This window comes from Neomonachus schauinslandi, chromosome 14 (assembly GCF_002201575.2).
Source record: "Neomonachus schauinslandi chromosome 14, ASM220157v2, whole genome shotgun sequence".
Lineage (NCBI taxonomy): Eukaryota > Metazoa > Chordata > Mammalia > Carnivora > Phocidae > Neomonachus > Neomonachus schauinslandi.
This window is the reverse complement of record NC_058416.1, coordinates 59,574,835-59,594,612: the sequence shown is the minus strand read 5'-3', so window position 1 is coordinate 59,594,612 and position 19,778 is coordinate 59,574,835. Positions and strand designations below refer to the sequence as shown.

Here is a 19,778-nt window from a genome sequence, read left to right as displayed (position 1 = left end):
TAATTTACTGAAATATATCTGAAGACAGGCTGTTTCCCTAGGACTAGGGTGACCACAAATTTTAGTATGCTTCAGAACAGTATTAGTTAATGCTTGCTATCCTGGAATAATTATTAATAGTACCTCCATTTATTTAAAAAAAAAAAAAAAGGGTTCCTGGAATCCTAGGTCACTCCATCTATGATGCAAATCAAAGAATTATTTCCCAAAACTCTAATGATGGTTCAAAATAAGCTAGAATAGTTTTGCCAAAAAAAAAAAAAAAAGATTTCTTTACATTATAAAGATTTTAAAAACAAGAACTCAATCACTATACTTCTAGACCTGGTATCTTTTTTACCCTGACAACCACAAAACTTCAATCATTTGTTTATATATTCAGTATCAAGGTCCTGAAAACTTAAAGAAATCAACAAAATAGTAACATACTCTTTTCCACTGTTCTTAAGAACATGTAAATGCCTAAACACTAACAGCATTACCTAAAAAGATCCAGATCCTCAAATAGGTAAGATACACTCACCTAATGTAATTAAATTAAATGCCTATCTACTTCTTTTTGGGGCAAGACGGGTGAGGACCTGGGAGCAGGAGTTAGAGAGTGGGATGGGGGTGGTTAACATAAGCCCGATTTCTCTCTACACAAATACTATAATTAATAAAGTGGAAGTAGGAATGACAAAGTAACATTATGAAACCCTAAATAAATTAATGAATCTATACTATAGTTTCTCAATTTTGACCCTATTGATGTTTGGGCCAGATAATTCTTTGTTGTGAGGATTGTCTTATGCACTGCCGATGCAAAGCAGTATCCCTGGCCTCTACTAACCAAATGCCTTTAGAACCCCTCCCTCCTAGTTGTCACAACCAAAAGTGTCCCCAGACATTGACAAATGTACCCTTCAAGGGCAAAATTACCCCTGGTTGAGAACCACTCATTCACAAATTGCACACCAATGATCACTAACTTCACAAAAAAAAAAAAACCCGACTTCATATATTGAGAGAATGTATCACCACCTACAAAGCAGTGTCTCTCCCCCGCCTCCAGTGAAAATAAATCAAAATCTAATCAAACCTCTAGATCCAACTTTAGAATACACCAAAACAAGAAAGGTTCAACGACACCACAAGGATGTAAGCAGCAAAATCTATTCTACAGGGGAAGTCTACAGGACAAAGCCAGTTTGTTTAATAAAAATTTGCAAGAGAAAAACAGAAAGGGAATCTACAGATTAAGAGATTCACGAAACGTATCATCCAATAAGCAGTATGTGGACTTTATTCTGATCGCAATTCAAACAAACTGCAAAAAAATTTTTAAATGACATTTGTGAGACAAATTTGAATCTACCTGAATAGTTTGATATTAATGATATTATAAGCTTTTAAAGGCTTGTTGGCATGGATGCAGAGAAAGGGGAACCCTCTTACACTGCTGGTGGAATGCAAGCTGGTACAGCCACTCTGGAAAACAGAATGGAGGTTCCTCAAAAAGTTAAAAATAGAACTACCCTATGATCCAGCAGTTGCACTGCTAGGTATTTACCCAAAGATACAAATGTAGTGATCCGAAGGGGCACCTGCACCCCAATGTTTATAGCAGCAACGTCTACAATAGCCAAACTATCGAAAGAGCCCAAATGTCTACTAATAGATGAATGGATAAAGATGTGGTATATATATTTATATATACATACACACACACACACACACACAATGGACTATTACTCAGCCATCCAAAAAAAAAAAAAAAAAAATTGGGGCACCCGGGTGGCTCAGATGGTTAAGCGTCTGCCTTCAGCTCAGGTCATGATCCCAGGGTCCTGGGATCGAGCCCAGCATCGGGCTCCCTGCTCGGCGGGAAGCCTGCTTCTCCCCCTCCCACTCCCCCTGCTTGTGTTCCCTCTCTCGCCGTGTCTCTGTCAAATAAATAAATAAAATCTTTTAAAAAAAAAAAAAATGAAATCTTGCCATTTGCAACAACATGATGGAAGTAGAGAGTATTATGCTAAGCGAAAAAAGTCAATCAGAGAAAGATAATTAACATATGAGTTGACCCATACGTGGGATTTAAGAAACAAAACAGAGGAGCATAGAGGAAAGGGAGGGAAAAATAAAACAAGACCAAATCAGAGAGGGAGACAAACCAAAACAGACTCTTAACCATAGGAAACAAACTGAGGGTTGCTGGAGGGAAGGAGGGTGGAGGGATGGGGTAACTGGGTAATGGGCATGAAGGGACATGAATGAGCACTGGGTGTTATATACAACGGATGAATCACTGAACTCTAACCTCTGAAACTAATGATACACTATATGTTAATTAATTGAGTGTAAATTAAATTAAAAATAAAAGGCTTAATGAGAGTACTGTCATTAATTCTTTTCCTTTTTTCGAAGTTCTTATCTTTGAGTAATATATACCCAAACAATTCCAGATAAAATTATATTACATCTGGATTTGCCTTAAAACAATATGTGAGATGAAAAGGGGGGGGGTGGTTAGATGAATTAAGATTAACCATAAACTGGTCATTGTTAAAATTGGTCATGGGTTCACAGGGGTTCACTGTACTTTTCTAAGCGTTTAAAGTTCTTCCAAATAAAATGTTTTAAAAAATCATTATCTTTAACACTTATTCCTTACCATTTAATAAGGTAGTAACTAGACCATAAGCCCAAGTAGTTCAATTAACGGAAATACATTCTGTAGCTAGTTCATCTAGGCTCAGAAATCAGTCACTGGAGTACTCTGAAATCATACTGAAGAGACTTTGGGTTACCTATAATACCTGCTCTGAAAAGGTTCCAGGGCCAAACTATTTCTGCTCATGCTCCATGGTATAGGACTCCAGAAACTCCATTCAGTATTTATTCAAGCCCTTTAGCAGACCCCAAACCGCTTTCCTGGATTACTATGTTGCATACCTGTATGTAGGTATACCTGCTACTCTCCTCTATGGGGTGCTTAACATGGCTAGGCGCAACTATCATAGCCATATCATTTCCATCAACTTCTGGTTTGGTTTTGTACTCTTATAATCAACAATATCAAATACTTGGGTGAACCTTTTCAGACTATAATCTCAAACTGTCTGCTATACAGAGTATAATAGAAGTCCAGATGAAAGACAGTCAGCTCTAACTATGTTTATTAAAGAACTGTAAAAGATGACATAACTCTAAGTGAGAAAATATCCAGATGTGTTTCTACTCAATTTTACTTCAGGGACTATATCCAAAGAAAATGAAAACACTACATCAAAGAGATATCTGCATCCCCATGTTCACTGCAGCACTGTTTACAATAACCAAGACACAGAAACAACAGAAGTTGTGGTGTGTGTATATATAAAGAAAATGGAGTTATTATTCAGCCACAAAAAGGAAGGAAATCCTGTCATCTGTGACAGTATGGATGGACCCCAAGGGCACTACACTAAGTAAATCAGAGAAAGACAAATACTGTATGATCTCACTTATATGCAGAATCTAAAAATAAAAAATAAAAACAAACCTATGGAAAAAGATCCAGATCTGTGGTTATCAGAGACAGAGGGAAAGAACATGGGGAAACTGGCTGAAGGTGGTCAAAAGGTATAATACTTTCAATTATGACACAAATCAAGTCCTGGGGATATATGTACAACATGATGACTAATACCTAACACAGGTGGTGTGGTATGGTATATTTGAAAGTTAAGACAGTAAATCCTAGAAGTGCTCAACACAAGGAAAAAAAACATTTTTTCCTATTTTGTATCTAAATGGCATAATGGTTGTTAACTAAACTTATGGTAATCATTTTACAATATGTATGTTAAACCATTACGTTGTACACCCTGAACTTACATAGTGCTGTATGTCAACTATATCTCAATAAAACTGGAAAATAAAAATTAGTCAACCAAGACAACATGCAATTACATTTTCTCAGTTCCAACAAGAGCTATGCCAAAAAAAAAAGGGGGGGGGGGGCGGCTATGCAAGCTATTAGCTTTCTGGCAGCACAGGCAAAAGAGAAGTAAACTCCAAATGGGAAGCATCAACATGCCAGTGAACGATCACTTTCTATTTCTAGTAAGAATATATGCAATCACATTTTTTATTTTTGGCAAATATCTCAACATCCCTTTAAAAGGGGATTAAAAGGCACAATAAATAATTACCACTCAGGGACTCTTTCATTTCAGCTTATCCTAAAAGAGTAAGACAAGAGTTGAGCCCATGTATTTATCTAATCTGCGAATTTCCTTTTCAATAGGGCAAATGGCTTCCAGATCAAGGCAGTGTCATGTCAGAATACAACCTAACTGTACTCACCATTTCTATTTACACGTATAATTTTATATATTAAGTCACCAAAAGAAAAATCCCAGCTTTTTCAAGTCCCTCCAACAAACCATAGAAAAAGATTAAAATCTGCATTTCAAAAGGGGAATAGGGAAAGTGACCACAACTCATTCTATACATTCAAAGACGGCTTTCTAAACTACACCCATATATTCCTTAGTCTCTCCAAACTGTATTTGCCTCACACTAATCAAAAAGCAACATAAAAATTATTTACTAAGAAATAAAATCGGATGGATTTTGACCAAAATCAACAGTGAACAAAATACCTGGGAATAGCCAAACTTGGAATAAACTGCTTGTCCATGTAAATTAAATCTTTTATCCCCAGGCTGCTGGTACACAATTGTCAAAAAGTGATTTAGGTCTATTATTTAATTATATTTATGCATATGTGTGTCTCATTCTAAAGAACTTGAACTGATTTAAAAGTGACAAAAATTTGGGAGAATTAAATGGTTCTTCTCCATCATGAAGACTGTATTTAAAGTATTTTTCTTCTTGAGTGTACAAATGTTCTAAAATGAAAAAAGCGTTATCAAAATTTTTTTCAACCTAAATAACCACTAAGTCTTAAAATGTGGAATAGCATCATCACACAACCCAAAAAGGCCAAAAACAGAAGCAAAATTAATCTCAAAGTAAATGAGAACTTAACAGCTTCCAATCTTCTCATATTTTCCTACTTACCAATTTATCATTTTCATTGGGCATTTCAAATACACATCTCAATTTAGAATCCATTAATTCATCAGGTTTTGCCTCTTTCCACTAAAAACAAACAAAAACAACATGAGATAGAGAAAGTATGATTGTGACAAATAGGTTTCGCACCTCAAGGGACAACTAACAGGTTTCACCTCAGTGGACACTGTAGCTGTTTGGAGCACGGGTGGTCTGTGGCTCAGACAGGACACAGTGCAGCACTCCATACTGATCACCCTGCCACAGTTATCTGGCAATACCACCTCAAGAAACATACTATCACCATCTGTTAAAAATCACACTAACATCTCTAGAGATTGAAGGACTTTCTTCCTACTAGTAGCATTTCTAAATGGTTTCTAAGAAATACTATTTCAAAATTCTTTCATTCTTGAAATTAAGTCAGGTTTATCTGTAATTAACAGATTTACATATTTTTAAATTAAAAATTAGCTTTCTCAAATAAGAACTATACAAAACCCAAGCTTTAAACAACATCCCCCAAAATAAATTCTGTTCCACTTCTATACTTACCACAGCTTCCATATCTGAAGTGTTTGGTGGAGCAAAAATTGTCTGTACCATAAACTTGTGTTTACTCTTCTCATTGGGATCATAGTCAAAAGGCTGCAGCATTACTAAAGAAAAAGAAAGGACATATGACTTGGTGTCTTCTGCATCTGCTTATCATCCCTATTGTTTTATTAATACGCAAATTTAAAGAAAACCAGGACGGGTTCAAGAAACCTAATCCTGGATTACTTATATTAAGGATCCAGAATCAACTTTATGGTTTCCAACTATTTTAACAGCCCACAAAATAAACAGCTACTTAAAAAATAAATATAAATCTATGATTGTCCCCTCTAAATTCAAGTTTGGGAAAATTTTCAAAATGTTGCCAACATTAACTATTATAATACCTGTAAACTCAGATTAAAATCTAGTAAACTGTCTATTAAAACCAGTTATAAATATAAGGCTTCATTTGGTATTTAGTGATATTATCTTTCAGAATTAGACAGCTGGGATACATAAAGGAGAATTTAAAAGTTAACTTCAAAACTCACTACCATATTTTAGTGTTCTAATAAAACTAATTTTTCAAAAACAGATTTCAAATAAACACCCATTCAAGAAGTTTATCAATCTGCTTAAATCTGATTCTAAGAAAACAAAGTAACAAGGAAAAGGCATACTCACATCATTTCCAGAAATTTTCTAGCATCCTAATAATATATTCAAATTTTTCTAAGCACTCAAGATTTTCAGTAGCCTTTAAGAGGATTTTTAGGGATTCCTCATGACTAGAGGTGATGCGAAACTTTTATTCAATTTATATTACAAAAACAATAAGAACAAATCTACAGTTACACAAAATATATATATGGTATTGTACAAATTATTCCCCTGCTAATGTGTAAATTACTTCTAAGATATATCTTCTGTACATGTACATCAACACTTTCAAAAAGACAAATGCAATTAAGCAAATGCGAAATATAACAACTACATAAAAAAAATCATATTCTAGGTGTATCTGAGATGTCCATAATTCCCATCATGGCTAAAAAAATTTTTAAAGGGGCAAATACATAGCAGAAAAAAATGCACAGGATAAATGCCTCAGAATCCACATAAAGCACAGTAAATGTCCATTAATGCCCTTCACTGAGCAATCACTGTAGGCTCATCAGTAGGAATTGAATAAAAAGAAAACTTAAAACATGATTGTGACTTTATGACAATTATATTCTAAGTTATTGCAGACCATATAAGACTTAAACAATCTTAAATATATATATAAATGTCAAATTGAAGGAACCCACAAAACTAAGTGCTAAAGAGAGAAAGGAAAAAAGAAATGAGTATGTAATACAGAGTCAATCAAGGAAAAGTTGCTAGAAGAAGGAAGTACAGTTTGAGTGGCTCCTTATAAGGAAAGGCAATACACTAAAAATTGAAGAGCTAAATTCTAATTGGAGAAGAATCTGAGGGCATGCTATATAAACAGTAGTGTATCTGAAGTTTTTAATACGTCAGATGCTCAACAAAAGGGATTTATGGAAGACAAAGTGTTTTGATAAGTACGGGTTGACCCCTGAATGACATAGGGACTTGGGATGCCAAGCCCCCATGCAGTTGAAAATCCACTATAACTTTTGGCTTCCCCAAAACTTAAGTACTAATAGCCTATTGCTGACCAGAAGCCTTACCGATAACATAAACCATGGATTAACACATATTTCCTATACTGTATGTATTATGTACTGTATTCTTACAATAAAGTAAGCTAGGGAAAAGAAAATGTTATTAAGAAAATCATTAAGAGGGGCATCTGGGTGACTCACTCGGTTGGCTGTCCAACTCTTTTGATTTTGGCTCAAGTGTGATCTGAGGGTCATGAGATCGAGCCCCGTGTTGGGCTCCAGGCTCAGCAGGGAGTCTGCTTCTCTCCCTCTCCCTCTGCCCCTCTCCCCACTCACACGCACACCCTCTCAAATAAATCTTTAAAAAAAAAAAAAAAATCGTAAGAGGGTGGCTCAGTTGGTTGAGCATCTTGGTTTCAGCTCAGGTCATGATCTCAGGGTCTTGAGATCAAGCCCTGCATCAGGCTCTGCATTCAGCAGGGAGTCTGCTTGAGATTCTCTCCTTCCCCTGCTCAGGCACTCTCTCTCCAATAAATAAATCTTTTAAAAAGTGAGAGAGAGAGAGAGGCGCCTGAGTGGCTCAATCCAGTTAAGTGTCTGCTTTCAGCTCAGGTCATGATCCCGGTCGAGTTCCCTGCTCAGTGGGGAGTCTGCTTTTCCCTCTCCCTCTACCCCTCTCCCACCCCCGCTCATGTGCACACTCTGTCTCTAATAAATAAAATCTTTAAAAAATAAATGAAAATTGAAAAAATCATAAGAGAAAATACACTTACAGTACTATACTGTCTTTATATCGGAAAAAACCCACATGTAAGTGAACCTGTGCAATTCAAACTTTTCTTAAGAAATAATAATACAATAAAACTTCAGCAATTTAGAATCCTCCAAGAAAAAGTTATTCTGAATAGTTATACAGATTCCTAAGGATAAAACTAGATGCACCAAGAAACTATTTTTAACCACACGGATAGAAATAATTCTATTTTCTTCCAACTGAGCTAAAAGGCTTAAAGATTTAGAGAGCAACTTCCAGAATGCGTGTACTCATTGCTTTATCTTCTTTCCCATCCATCTTTTCCATGAACTTGGACAAACACAAACACATTCCTCCCAGGCCACCATATCACAAGTCTCACCAAAAACATCTCTTCTAGGGCCTACTAGCTCTGAGTTTTTGGCTATACCTACTGAAGGAGGATTCAGTGTCGCAGAACTCTACAATAAGTCCTTCGCTACCTTTGCAGTCAAGTTCTACTTCTAAGTACTCTCCATGGGCTTGCTGTAGGCTTTCACCCTTTGTATAATTTGGTGTTTTAAATCTGCTGTAGATTTAAAAACCAGGAAACTGATACAGAATTAATATCTTAGGAATACTTATCAGGATCACCCAAGCATGTTTTGTTTTTTAAAACACATACATGGCTAGGCCATGCCCCTAGAGATTCTGAGCTGAGAGAGGTCCATGCGTGTTCCTGCCCCACCTGTTATTAGGACACAGAGTGAGTGGGAGGTGAGAACTACTGCTACAAAGTAAGAGTAAATGGTCTCTGTGCAAAGCCTAAGAAGTTCTCCCACAATTAAGATATGTTCTCATACTTACTTCCTATTTCTTAGCTATGTCAGATAATATTGTTAAGGAGTACTGACTTGGGAAGTCTGACAGAAGAAAGGAAGTTTACAGAGGGCATTAACTATGGCAACGGCACAGACTCCACAGCAGGAGTAAGCAATCCATATATGGAGGGAACCAAGGATACTCCTTGGACTACAAGTAAACACAAAAGGGAGCCAAAAAACTAAACTTTGGCATTTATAATGAAAGGCAGAAACACTCATCTAATTTGATAAAATCAACAAAAAAGAGGCATTGCACATTTTTAAGCAAGACTTAGAATAATACTTGTATAGCTTTATGCTATACAATATGTAACGTAATATGTAACAATAGCTAGAGATCTGAAAAGAATGATCAATCACAAAAATGATGTAATATTTCAAAGATAAATAAGGGCAGAGAATGTGGTACTGAGCGGTAGAAATAAAGGATATAAAAATTTTAAAATGACAATTATCGTTTATAAATTGACCACAGACACCCTCAACCACAAGATAAGGGTAAGAAATGTTCTGCAACAGCTGCATATAGTAAAAGATAACAGAAGGACATGACTAAAGGCAAGCCAGAATAACTTAAAAACTATTTCCCTCCCTCCAAATGAAACCCTGTTAATTAAAACCAAATTCAACATAACCATAAAAAGGTCAGAATTCAATACTGTTCCAATTCAGAACATGATTTGCTACCTGAAACAGTCACAGTCAACCCCGGGTCAATAATTCCACTGTTGGGCCTCACACAGTACCGACGAGGTGCTGTAGTCTTCACTTTGAAACACACTTTCCTATCAGATGGATTTCGCAACTTAAGATTTGTAGTGACTACATCTGTGAAGGGGCCTGTAAGGTTTAAAAAACAAAAACAGAAAAAAATGTTAATTGGATTCACACATATAAAGCAAAATTCAAAACTGAATGTATATACCCTTTTATTTAAAGTCTATATTGAAGTCTGTGCACCTAACTGTATCAAAAAACTAACAGTACTTTTTTCCAGGTGGTAGACTTACAAATTTATTTTCTTCTTCATTCCTTACTCTATTTTACAAAATTTCTATATGAACATGTATTATTTCTATCAAATAAAAAGTATTTTGAAAGTTCTGATTTATGAAATAAGCCCACAATTATATTCTTATAGTGTACTCTTACCACATTATTGAAAAGATTAGATTTTGTCCAGTGGTCTGCAAACCAGTGCCAGTCTTCAAATCCATTTTACCAACCAAACTGCAAAAATCTCTACATCTAAAGATACTACACAATAGTGTTCCTGCTTCACACCTCAATTAGGTTTGATTCATTCACTCATTCGTTCATTCACTCACATATTTGTTAAGTGTTTATTAAGAGCACTACCTCAAATGCTCTAGATACAAAGTTTCTAAACTTTGGTGATACACCCAAAGGTGAGATTACAGAACAAAGAATCCAGAAAGGTAATCTACTCCTACCTGAATTAAGTTAGTCCTAAACTAGTATAACCTCATTTTTTTAAAAAGAGGATAAAAGAAAGATTATAGCCATTTTTTATCTTGGCTGAAGAGAAGCCTGTAAGACATTATGTAAATTAATTTAGACAATAAAATGAATACCTTTTACTTTGGGCACAAAAGATAAAAAGTATGTCCCAAGAGGAAGCATTAACTACACACTCCTAACTAACCCAAAAGCAGTTTTAGATGGCTTTCAAAGCAATCAGTCGAAAAGTTGTATTTTTTAAAAAGCAAAAAGGGTGAAATCAAAGACAACCACTATAGAGACTATTTAAATAAATAAAAATAAGCATGTCTATAAGCAAACCTTATAGTATAGAGCCCAGACTGAGAAAATTCAACTCTACCAGATAGTTTCCCATTTAGTTGAATATTGGAAAATCATCTAAGACAAAGATTTGAAGGGGAACAACAAATACAGCCAAATGAAGAGAGGCATTAGGAAGAGTGCAGGAGATGAAAACAAACAGATCTGCCTAATGCAACCAGAGGAAAACAGACTTCAAAGTTAAGGCCATTAAGAGGTCATTATTTCAAGTCCTAAGGAATGAAATGATCTTACCTTACACTTAAAATTTAAGTTGTAAAATATTTTCTAACAAAATTTGGAACTCTTAAGAGGGAGAAGACAGAAATGAGAAAACATCAGTAGAAAACAAAGACAGTGAAACAGCTACAAAAAAATTAATGAAAAATAGCTATTTAAATCAACAGGTATGCATGTGGTTTTTTTTAAGTATATATACAAAGTATAATCTTCTGAACAGATTGCTTTAATTATATGGTAATATTACTCACTCAATTTGTGTATTATTTTACCCCCTCTACTTCAAATACCAAATGCTTCCATTTTTCAACAAGCAGCTAATTAACAACTCCACCATAAGGTAAAGAGGAATATTGCAATCTGTCCATTTTGCACTTGAACCCACAATATCATTGGCTACAGACATATTTTAAACTACTGATGAAACTGGGAGTCTTAAAAGATTCCATTTCTTAACATTCTCAAAATTCATAAATTACTACAGATATCTGAGAATGTGTAAATTTTTATAGGACTATTTCAACTAGGACTCTAACATTAGCAGCAAGCATGGATAAAAACAATTTCTTAGTGGGGCGCCTGAGTGTGTTAAGCGTCTGCCTTCGGCTCAGGTCATGATCCCAGGGTCCTGGGATCAAGCCCCGCATCGGGCTCCCTGCTTGGCAGGGAACCTGCTTCTCCCTCTCTCTCTACTGTTCCCTCTCGCTCTATCAAATAAATAAATAAAATCTTTAAAAAAAAAAAAATTTCTTAGTAACATGACAAAAGAAACTTTTCACAAAACTTTAATTTTGAACAATCCTTTTTATAACATACTTATGTAAGATTTTTTAAATTCAATTTTTTAAATCACCTCAATTTTAGAGGAAAATACTAATTTTCCAAGATAAGGTAAAATAACAGACTTTTAAGTGATTTAGAAAACGATCATGTGTCAAATTCCATCAACATATGAATTCTAAAACAGTACTTAAAATGTATATTGCCTGAGAGAGCTTATATATCTTTAATAATAGATTGTGGTTGTGACACAAAAATGCAAACTATCTAAAGATGAAGGTAATAGGTCTAAAGAAAAAAGCCCAACAATTTAAAGCAAAGTTGTTAACTGAATATATTAACCTTATCAGTAAAATGTGAAATTACCCACCTAACAAATAAATAAGCCCGACTAACATTTGAATTTGAAATTTTCTGCTCCACTGTGTCCCTCTACCTGAGCATCTCAGCAAGGGTTCCTCTCCCAGCAGACAGCTCAGAGTCTGAGCCCATTTTCCAGGTTAAAATGGAAACTCAGCACGTAATGATGAACGCTAGCATAAGAATAACCAGATTAAAAAAAAAAAAATAAGAATAACCAGATTTAATTGTTATAAGAAATCAGGGAGAGAAACATCTGATCCACTTTTGCGGTCAGAGAACCCCTTGAGAATCTGATGAAAGCTATATACCATACCGCAAAATAACACACAAATATTCACAAAAAATTTACATGGAATTTGGGGGGGGGTAAGGGTGAGATAGAGAGGTTAGGGCAGGTGGGGGGGGGTGCAGGCTTTGTGAAGAGAAAATTCATAAACAAGAGTCTTTCAGGACCTGGACAATAAAAGGAACCTGGGCAAACACTGTTTCCATAGCCATGGGCAGCATTTTACAGCAAGATGTACATAGTTCTTTGCCTCTATTTGACGAAGTTATATACAGAAGAGAGAAAAGAATGTGTCTTCACTTTAAGAGCTCTTTATCAAGAATCTGGGTGGGAAAGGGAAGAATGGGTTGTCAAAGGTGATTTGAAATTTTCTGCAGTATTAAGCTAGCGCTTAATAAGAATAAGTAATAATAAATTCTAACAACAACAACAAAAAAGGCTACCGTATCATAGATCTCTGAATCCTCCAGGTTAAAAAGACCCAGTGAAATCTACCTTTACAGACCCTCAAAAATAGAGGAAAAGTTATATAATTTATTGAAAAGCACCACAACCAAATCCTAAATCCAAGGGTGTAACCCCTCACAGGTATTTCTGCCTGACATTAGGATTGAGTGAGTGATGCTATTGGGGGGGATGGGGGGGGGGAGAGAAGAAGAATGAACAAGGTGTTAAGACATTCTGCAATGCCTGGGCAGTCCCATACAAAGAAGTATCATGCCCTCATCCTATGGAATTTTCAAATACCCCTCCCAGAAATTCATACTGGTGAAAATCTCTTTTCCAGAAATATATCTAGTGTGTAAAAAGGAAAAATCTGTTTTCTTTCCTCCAAAACTTGAAAAGGTTAAGTTTATCATTACAATTATCAACAGCAATGCCACTCATGATACTTGAATCACCCAACACACTTGTTACCAGCAGACATTTGTAGGTGACACACACAATTCTACCCATACGCATAAATTTTCTTATTTTGCTCTTATTTCAAAATGTTAAAGAAAACCAGTCAGCCCTATTCAGATAACTTGTGTTCTCCTAAATCCAAACTTACTTGTCATTAGGAAGGTTACAAATATCTGGCTACTTCATTCCCTCTTGTCACAGTCATGCCCAAATATTTACACTGAAATGCTTATTTCATTATAAATTTCCTTTTTTCTTCTCCTTTATGTTATAATTAGGACAGTATATTAAAATTTTAAATTTGTATGCTGGTAGGCAATATTATACATGAATTTTATTTTGATATGATAAAGTGGGCATTAAAGAATACAAAATATAAAAATGGGGTATCCTGTACAATACAGTTAAAAACCACTGCATTATATCTGTAATCTCCTGCTTGACTAACTGAAAACTTACCCTTTGCAAAGCCCTGGTTGTTAAACCATTAAGAAAAACAAGTGAAAGATTACCATACAGTATAGGGATCAACTATGTGAGGAAAGATAGTAACTGGGAGGGTACAAAGAAGGTTTTCAGAATGATTAGCCAAGTTCTAGTTCTTGTCCTAGGCAGTGATTACATGGGTATTTAACTTTTTGGTAATTCTATAAACCGTACATATTTTTCATTTATACAAAACAATTTTTTTAGAAAAGCTGATTCCTGATATATGCTTAAAAAAAAACCTGAAAAAAAAAAGTGAAAAGCAATTTTGAGGAGAAAGTAAACATCTGAAGCAATTCACATAAAAAATGTACTTTCTGAGGACTTCTAAAACTTAATCCCTCTAGTTGAGGAAAATCCTGTCAGTTGTCTAATGTAAATGCTTGGTTTAACATTTAGAAACAATCACTGAAAATATCCATTTTAAGATTACCTAATAGTATACTAGTCACCAATCACAGCTACCATTTCATACATACTTCCTAGGTTAGAGATGAAATTTCACTGTTTATATATAATAGTATTCCATATAAAACAAAATTCCATATGATACAGGTTACACTTACTTGTAGTCATCAACTGGAAAAAAAAAAAACCTGTTACCAAAATAACCCTACCTTTTATAATTACATGGGTTGTTTCCTCCTTTAGTCTCACTTTTAAGCAGCCATAACATTTCCTGTCATTAAGTATTGTGTCCTAATTCCAACTACCATTGCTATTGCCAGTAAGCCAAAATCCTATGCCCTGCCCCAAATTCTAAAAATCAGAAATGTAACAGACACAAATATGGCCTTGTAAAAAAAAAAAGTCTGGACATTAAATTTGAAAAGACCTGCAACCTAAAATGTCAAAAAGGTAGTAAAAGTTTAGGGCAGCTCACCAAGAAGGATGTGTCAAGTGGAACTGGTCTGCCTCCTTTACCTAAAAATATTTTTCCTGCATGAAATGCCCTTTATACTCAGGCTGTATACCTAAAATGCTAGCATGCAGAACAATGATTTCCTTTTACAAGTGGGACCCTTATTCTCCAAATCCCCAATTTTAAAAAGAAGCCCATTATGCTTAAAACGGCCAAAATAGACACTCTGACTAAACAAATTTTTTAAATGTTGTCAACCATCTACATTTTGATAAGAATTGCCAATGAAGTTTTCTTGAAAATGCCAAGGTGAGTTTAGTTGCAAAGAAAACTGAGTTGGGGGAGAGAACAGAAGAGAGCAATTGGCTTGGCTTTTCCCCCAACATTTTATTGCAAATTTTCATACAAAGAAATTGAAATCATTGTAAACAATCATCTATCCATCACCTAGATTTGACAATTAACATTTTGTTGTATTTGAGACTATCAACCTATTTATCCATCTCTCTGTCCATCCATCTTATTTTTGATGCAAAGTAAGTTGAAGACATCAGTACACCCACTCCTAAACACCTCAATTTGAGTTCAATATTTGCTTACTCTAAAGAGAATCAAATTTTAATTCAGGATAAGCAGTAGTATATAGCATAGAGCATTTAAGAAATAAAAAAGGCCTCTGAGATGCAGCTTAAGAGTAAACAGGCAATGTACATGAACATTAATTCATGAACTCTGAGACATCCATTTAGGCTAGCTACTCCCAGGCCAATTGGGAGATAGTTCTCTACAGGTCTCTAGCATTTCTGCATGTTTTCAGTGTGGAGGCACTGGGGCTTTCATCCAGATTATCTTGTCAAGGATGTATTTAAAGAGTGAACAGTCTTGGAAAACAATGCCTCCCTCCTGAGAGAGAGCAGGCTTTTTACTGTCCTGTATAATAAAGATAAGGTCTTCCTCTAGGAAAAAAACGTCAGATAAGTTTCCAAGCAGCACATTAGCAAAGACTCAGATTCCCTACACTCAAGGGCTTCTCAGCTATGATGCAAACCCACTATGTGAGTAGCATCTGCCCGAACTGAAACCCTGTATGTTGCCTTTTGAGGGGGCAAAGGAAGTCAATACAAATATGAAGCTCATGTTACACGCACTGTCATGAATAATAAAGTTCTTTGTCTCTATACCCAGGAATCTCATATCTTCTACCAATATTCATAAAATTGTAGTATGCTCAATTTTCAGGCCCTTCAGTTCTTAACAACGTCTTTCTGAGTTCTTGGCTATGAGGAACAGACTCAGTTAGTGACCTCTGAGTAATTTAATTAAAAGCAGACAGCGCAATGAACCAAAGCACTGGAGGAGAAACATAGCTGGCCACACAATTCACAAAGCACATAATCTATATCTCTCTCATTGCACTTCTCACTTACTTTATTATGTACATGTCTTGTCTCATCCAACTAAACTATAAGCTCCCTAAGAAGCAGCAGCCAATTCACTCCTGAATGAACTGGAGTAATTAACACAGACTGTAAGTCACAGTAGCTGCTTAATACTATTTGCTGGCTAAACAGCACTGGAAGTATGATTGAAGAGTCACGTGGATTCTTTTTAATTAACATGTAACAAAATAAAAAATATCAGAAATATGCATGCTTTGTTTCAAATACTATAACTCTAGGGTCTTAAGTCATTTAGGTGATTACATTTTTACTCCTTCATCCTACCTTTATTGAAACAGAACAGTAAAAATCCTAAAGAGGAAGACTGGATGCTCAGCTCAAATACATAAATAATGCAGCTGTAGCAAAGCAGGTGATGACTACACTTCAATGTTTCCACAAGTTTTAGCAAATTAACAGCTTTATCACTGATTATACAGTTCTCCAGTTACATGAAGATTACACTGCTGAATACAAGTCATGTTAAAACAATTAAGCACGTGGAGTATACACAATATAGTATACAGAATATCTACTAAGATTCTCCACAATAATAGTAGCAAGGCAGTAATAGTAATAGTAAAAATAGTGCTAAAACAAGTTTTCTTAACAGCTAGCTTTTACTGGGCACTGTGTATCAAGAACTTTGCATGAATTATGTCCCTCATAACAAGCCTATGAGGTAGACACTTTATTATCCCTTTTTACAGATAAGTCAACTCAGACTCAGAAGTTAAAACACTTGTCCTAGGTCATAAACTACCATGTAGTGGAAAGTGGGGAAGTCAAATGAGTGTGACTCCAGAGCTTGAATTCTCATAAATTCTGTATGTATTTTATGCAAACTACCTAGCTACAGTTGTTTCCTAATTCATAAGCATTCCAGGTAGATTTCTACAGCAATAAGCCATGAAAGTGCAATAAATCATTAATATATGAAAAAGACTTTTAAATGGATATTGTATTTCCCTTGGTCCCATACACAGGCCAACTGAGTATTTCCTGAAATAAGTATCATAAACAGTAGAAAATGTTTTACATCCAAAAAAGCCCTAAAACATTTTCATTAGAATTTTTAAAAATGAAGTCACTTTATTTATTTGTGTTTTTTATTTTTATTTTTTCCAAATACACTGAAATCTCAGACTTGAATGTAAGGTCCATGAAGACTGGGTCTTTGTTCTGTTTTCTACTGTACCCCAGCAACTATAAAAATCCCTGGCAAAGCAGGTAGTGAATAACTACTATATTGTGTAAATATATCTGTACAAATAGAGTACTACTTTCTGAAAAATAGTCAATTCTATTCAAGGTTTTAAAAATACTAAACATATCTTGTTATAAAATTTCACTAACATTAATTATGAAAATATGATGAATGTAGATGAAAATGTAGAAGAAAAATCACCAAAATCCCCTTAATACAGTAGTGTGTAGTCATTCAAAAAAAACCAAACACAGTTTTTCCCATCTAGAATGGGGCTTAAAGTCATAGTTAAAAGTTACCGATAGGCAGGAACCCTGTCTTATTTCTTCCGTACCGCTTTCAAATAATGTAGTGGTTTGATCATATAAATACTCATCCATTACCTTCACCTGGAAAAGCACCTAAGTCAAAAGTCAAAACATCTATTTTCTTCATTCCTTTGGAAGCCTGGGGCGGGGTGGAGGGGGGAGCTAGTTTCTGTTACTGATGGTGTCCTACGACTTTTGTAAAAACTATAAAGTAGTTTGCTGAATTAGAGGCTTCAAATCTAAAACCATTAGCTAGGTGAGTGACCCTGAGCAAATCACTTGACTTCTCCGGGGCAGTCTAACCCCATGCATTTTAGGGGCAATAGACAGAATGACCTCCAAAGCTCCTTTGGGCTCTAAAATTAGGTGACATTATGATCAACTTCACTTGCTTATGGCTTTAATTAAAGAATATCTTCTATTCTATGACAAGATGGCAGATAATTCAATCCTAAATTTCCACAGCTTTATTAACATTTTGTATAAAGTTATTGTAAACATTTTAAAAGTGCTTTTTCAGACCTTTTGATGCACAGGCTGCTCACTCTGACCTAAACAATCCCAGTGACAGTGTTGAAAACATGAGGGAGAGAATGAACAATAAATTGTCTTTTCAGAGAAATAGAACATTTTGATTTGTAACTTTATATAAATTACATCATTCCATTGTGTAACCTTCTACTAAAGAAAAATAAGACGTACACACACTTAAAAAACTATTTGAAAGAGAACATTTCCATTCAAGGCTAAACATGAAGGATGCCTGATACTTAACATCTTTATTAAAATAGAGGTGCTCCAAATCTTAAGAGTTTAGATAACTTTTTAAAATCTAAGTAAGTAGGATGGTAGGAAATAAACGGAAAATGGATATTTGGGGAGAAATGGAAATAAAAGTTTTTAGCACCATTTACAGATCTAAAACTTGTTAGATCAGAAGCAAAATATTCATAACATGAGAAAATGATCACAATAATATTAACAAAAATACAGGAAATAAGTGTGTAGAATTATACACAGAAAACATAAAAATACATCAAATGTTAGCAGTCGCTATTTCTAGATGGTAACATTGAGTAATTTTATTTGCTTTACACTTTTCCACCTTTTTTAAATTCACTACATTAAGCATTCCATGCTTAAGTGTCGAGAATTTTATGATCAGAAAGACTTTTAAACATGTATACCTATTAGCTTAATTTGTTCATAAAGCCTTTTATTTGCAAAATGCTGGGGGGGGGAACTAAAGAAATTCAGAAAAACACATCTTCTGAGGATTTTATTGTCAGTGAAGTTTTTGGCAGTGGGAACAGTACTCAGAAAACAAGATCAAGTGATTCATCTTCCCCAATGTTATAAAAGTAAATTTGGTTTTAGAGAGAAAAAAACTAAACAGGAACAAAGATACCCTATACCTTTAAAGGTATGGCAGTCACTCCAATTCACATCAGATTATCGAAGTACTAAAGTAAATACGTATAAATGGATATATGTGTGTGGATGGATACATATGGAAGTACACAGCTACAAAATAAAAGCTGTCAAAATGTAGGCCCATAAGAAACCTATCAAATTATACTGCAAGCTAAGTATTTTAAAGTCCTCTCATGTTAATTTTTTTTAATTAACATCTCTATTTTTTAAAATAGTAACTGAATCCTTAAAAAGCTAAAATACACATTAACTAAACTCATTCATTTAAATCTGGATTTTGAAAATAGTACAAAATGTTCATGATTACTCTAGTTATAGAGAACATTCCAAATGCCAGCAAAAAGCAGCTAAGCAAACTATGGTATATTAATGACGAGTAAGTGATCAAAAATATCTATGTGGATTTTTTTCCATAAAAATTTAAGACATTAATCTAGATTACTTTCATAAGGTGAAATTTGTGACAAAGTTGAATATATTTTCACAAATTATGAAGTCCAATCTTGTTTAAGCAACGAATTTATTATGAAGAGCAAAACCATACTTAAGAATTTATTATAAAGATATAAGGAGTCTCAATGACACAGGAAATGAGGTATAGCTGGCCTTAAAACAAGAGGCTGCAGGGCGCCTGGGTGGTTAGGTTGAGCTGTCCGACTCTTGGTTTCGGCTTAGGTCATATCTCATGGATGGAGGGATCAAGCCTGGCAGCGTTGATGCCCCACTCAGCAGGGAGTCTGCTTGAGATTCTCTCCCTCTGACCCTCCCCCAACTCACACACATGCTCTCTCGCTCGCTCTCTAAAATAAATAAGGGGCGCCTGGGTGGCTCAG

At 35.0% G+C, this 19,778-nt stretch overlaps 1 protein-coding gene across 2 annotated transcripts in view; it reads right to left on the bottom strand.

Annotated features, from left to right (window-relative positions):
- The window catches only part of VAPA (VAMP associated protein A), a 39,289-nt gene that overhangs the window by 10,042 nt on the left and 9,469 nt on the right, over positions 1-19,778 (bottom strand). For both annotated transcript variants that reach the window (XM_044921075.1, XM_021689465.2), the window contains exons 2-4: positions 9,519-9,671; positions 5,599-5,702; positions 5,050-5,130 (exon numbers count right to left, since the gene is read on the bottom strand). In XM_044921075.1, the coding sequence (XP_044777010.1) occupies positions 5,050-5,130; positions 5,599-5,702; positions 9,519-9,671 (338 nt within the window). The remainder of the gene's footprint in view (positions 1-5,049; positions 5,131-5,598; positions 5,703-9,518; positions 9,672-19,778) is intronic.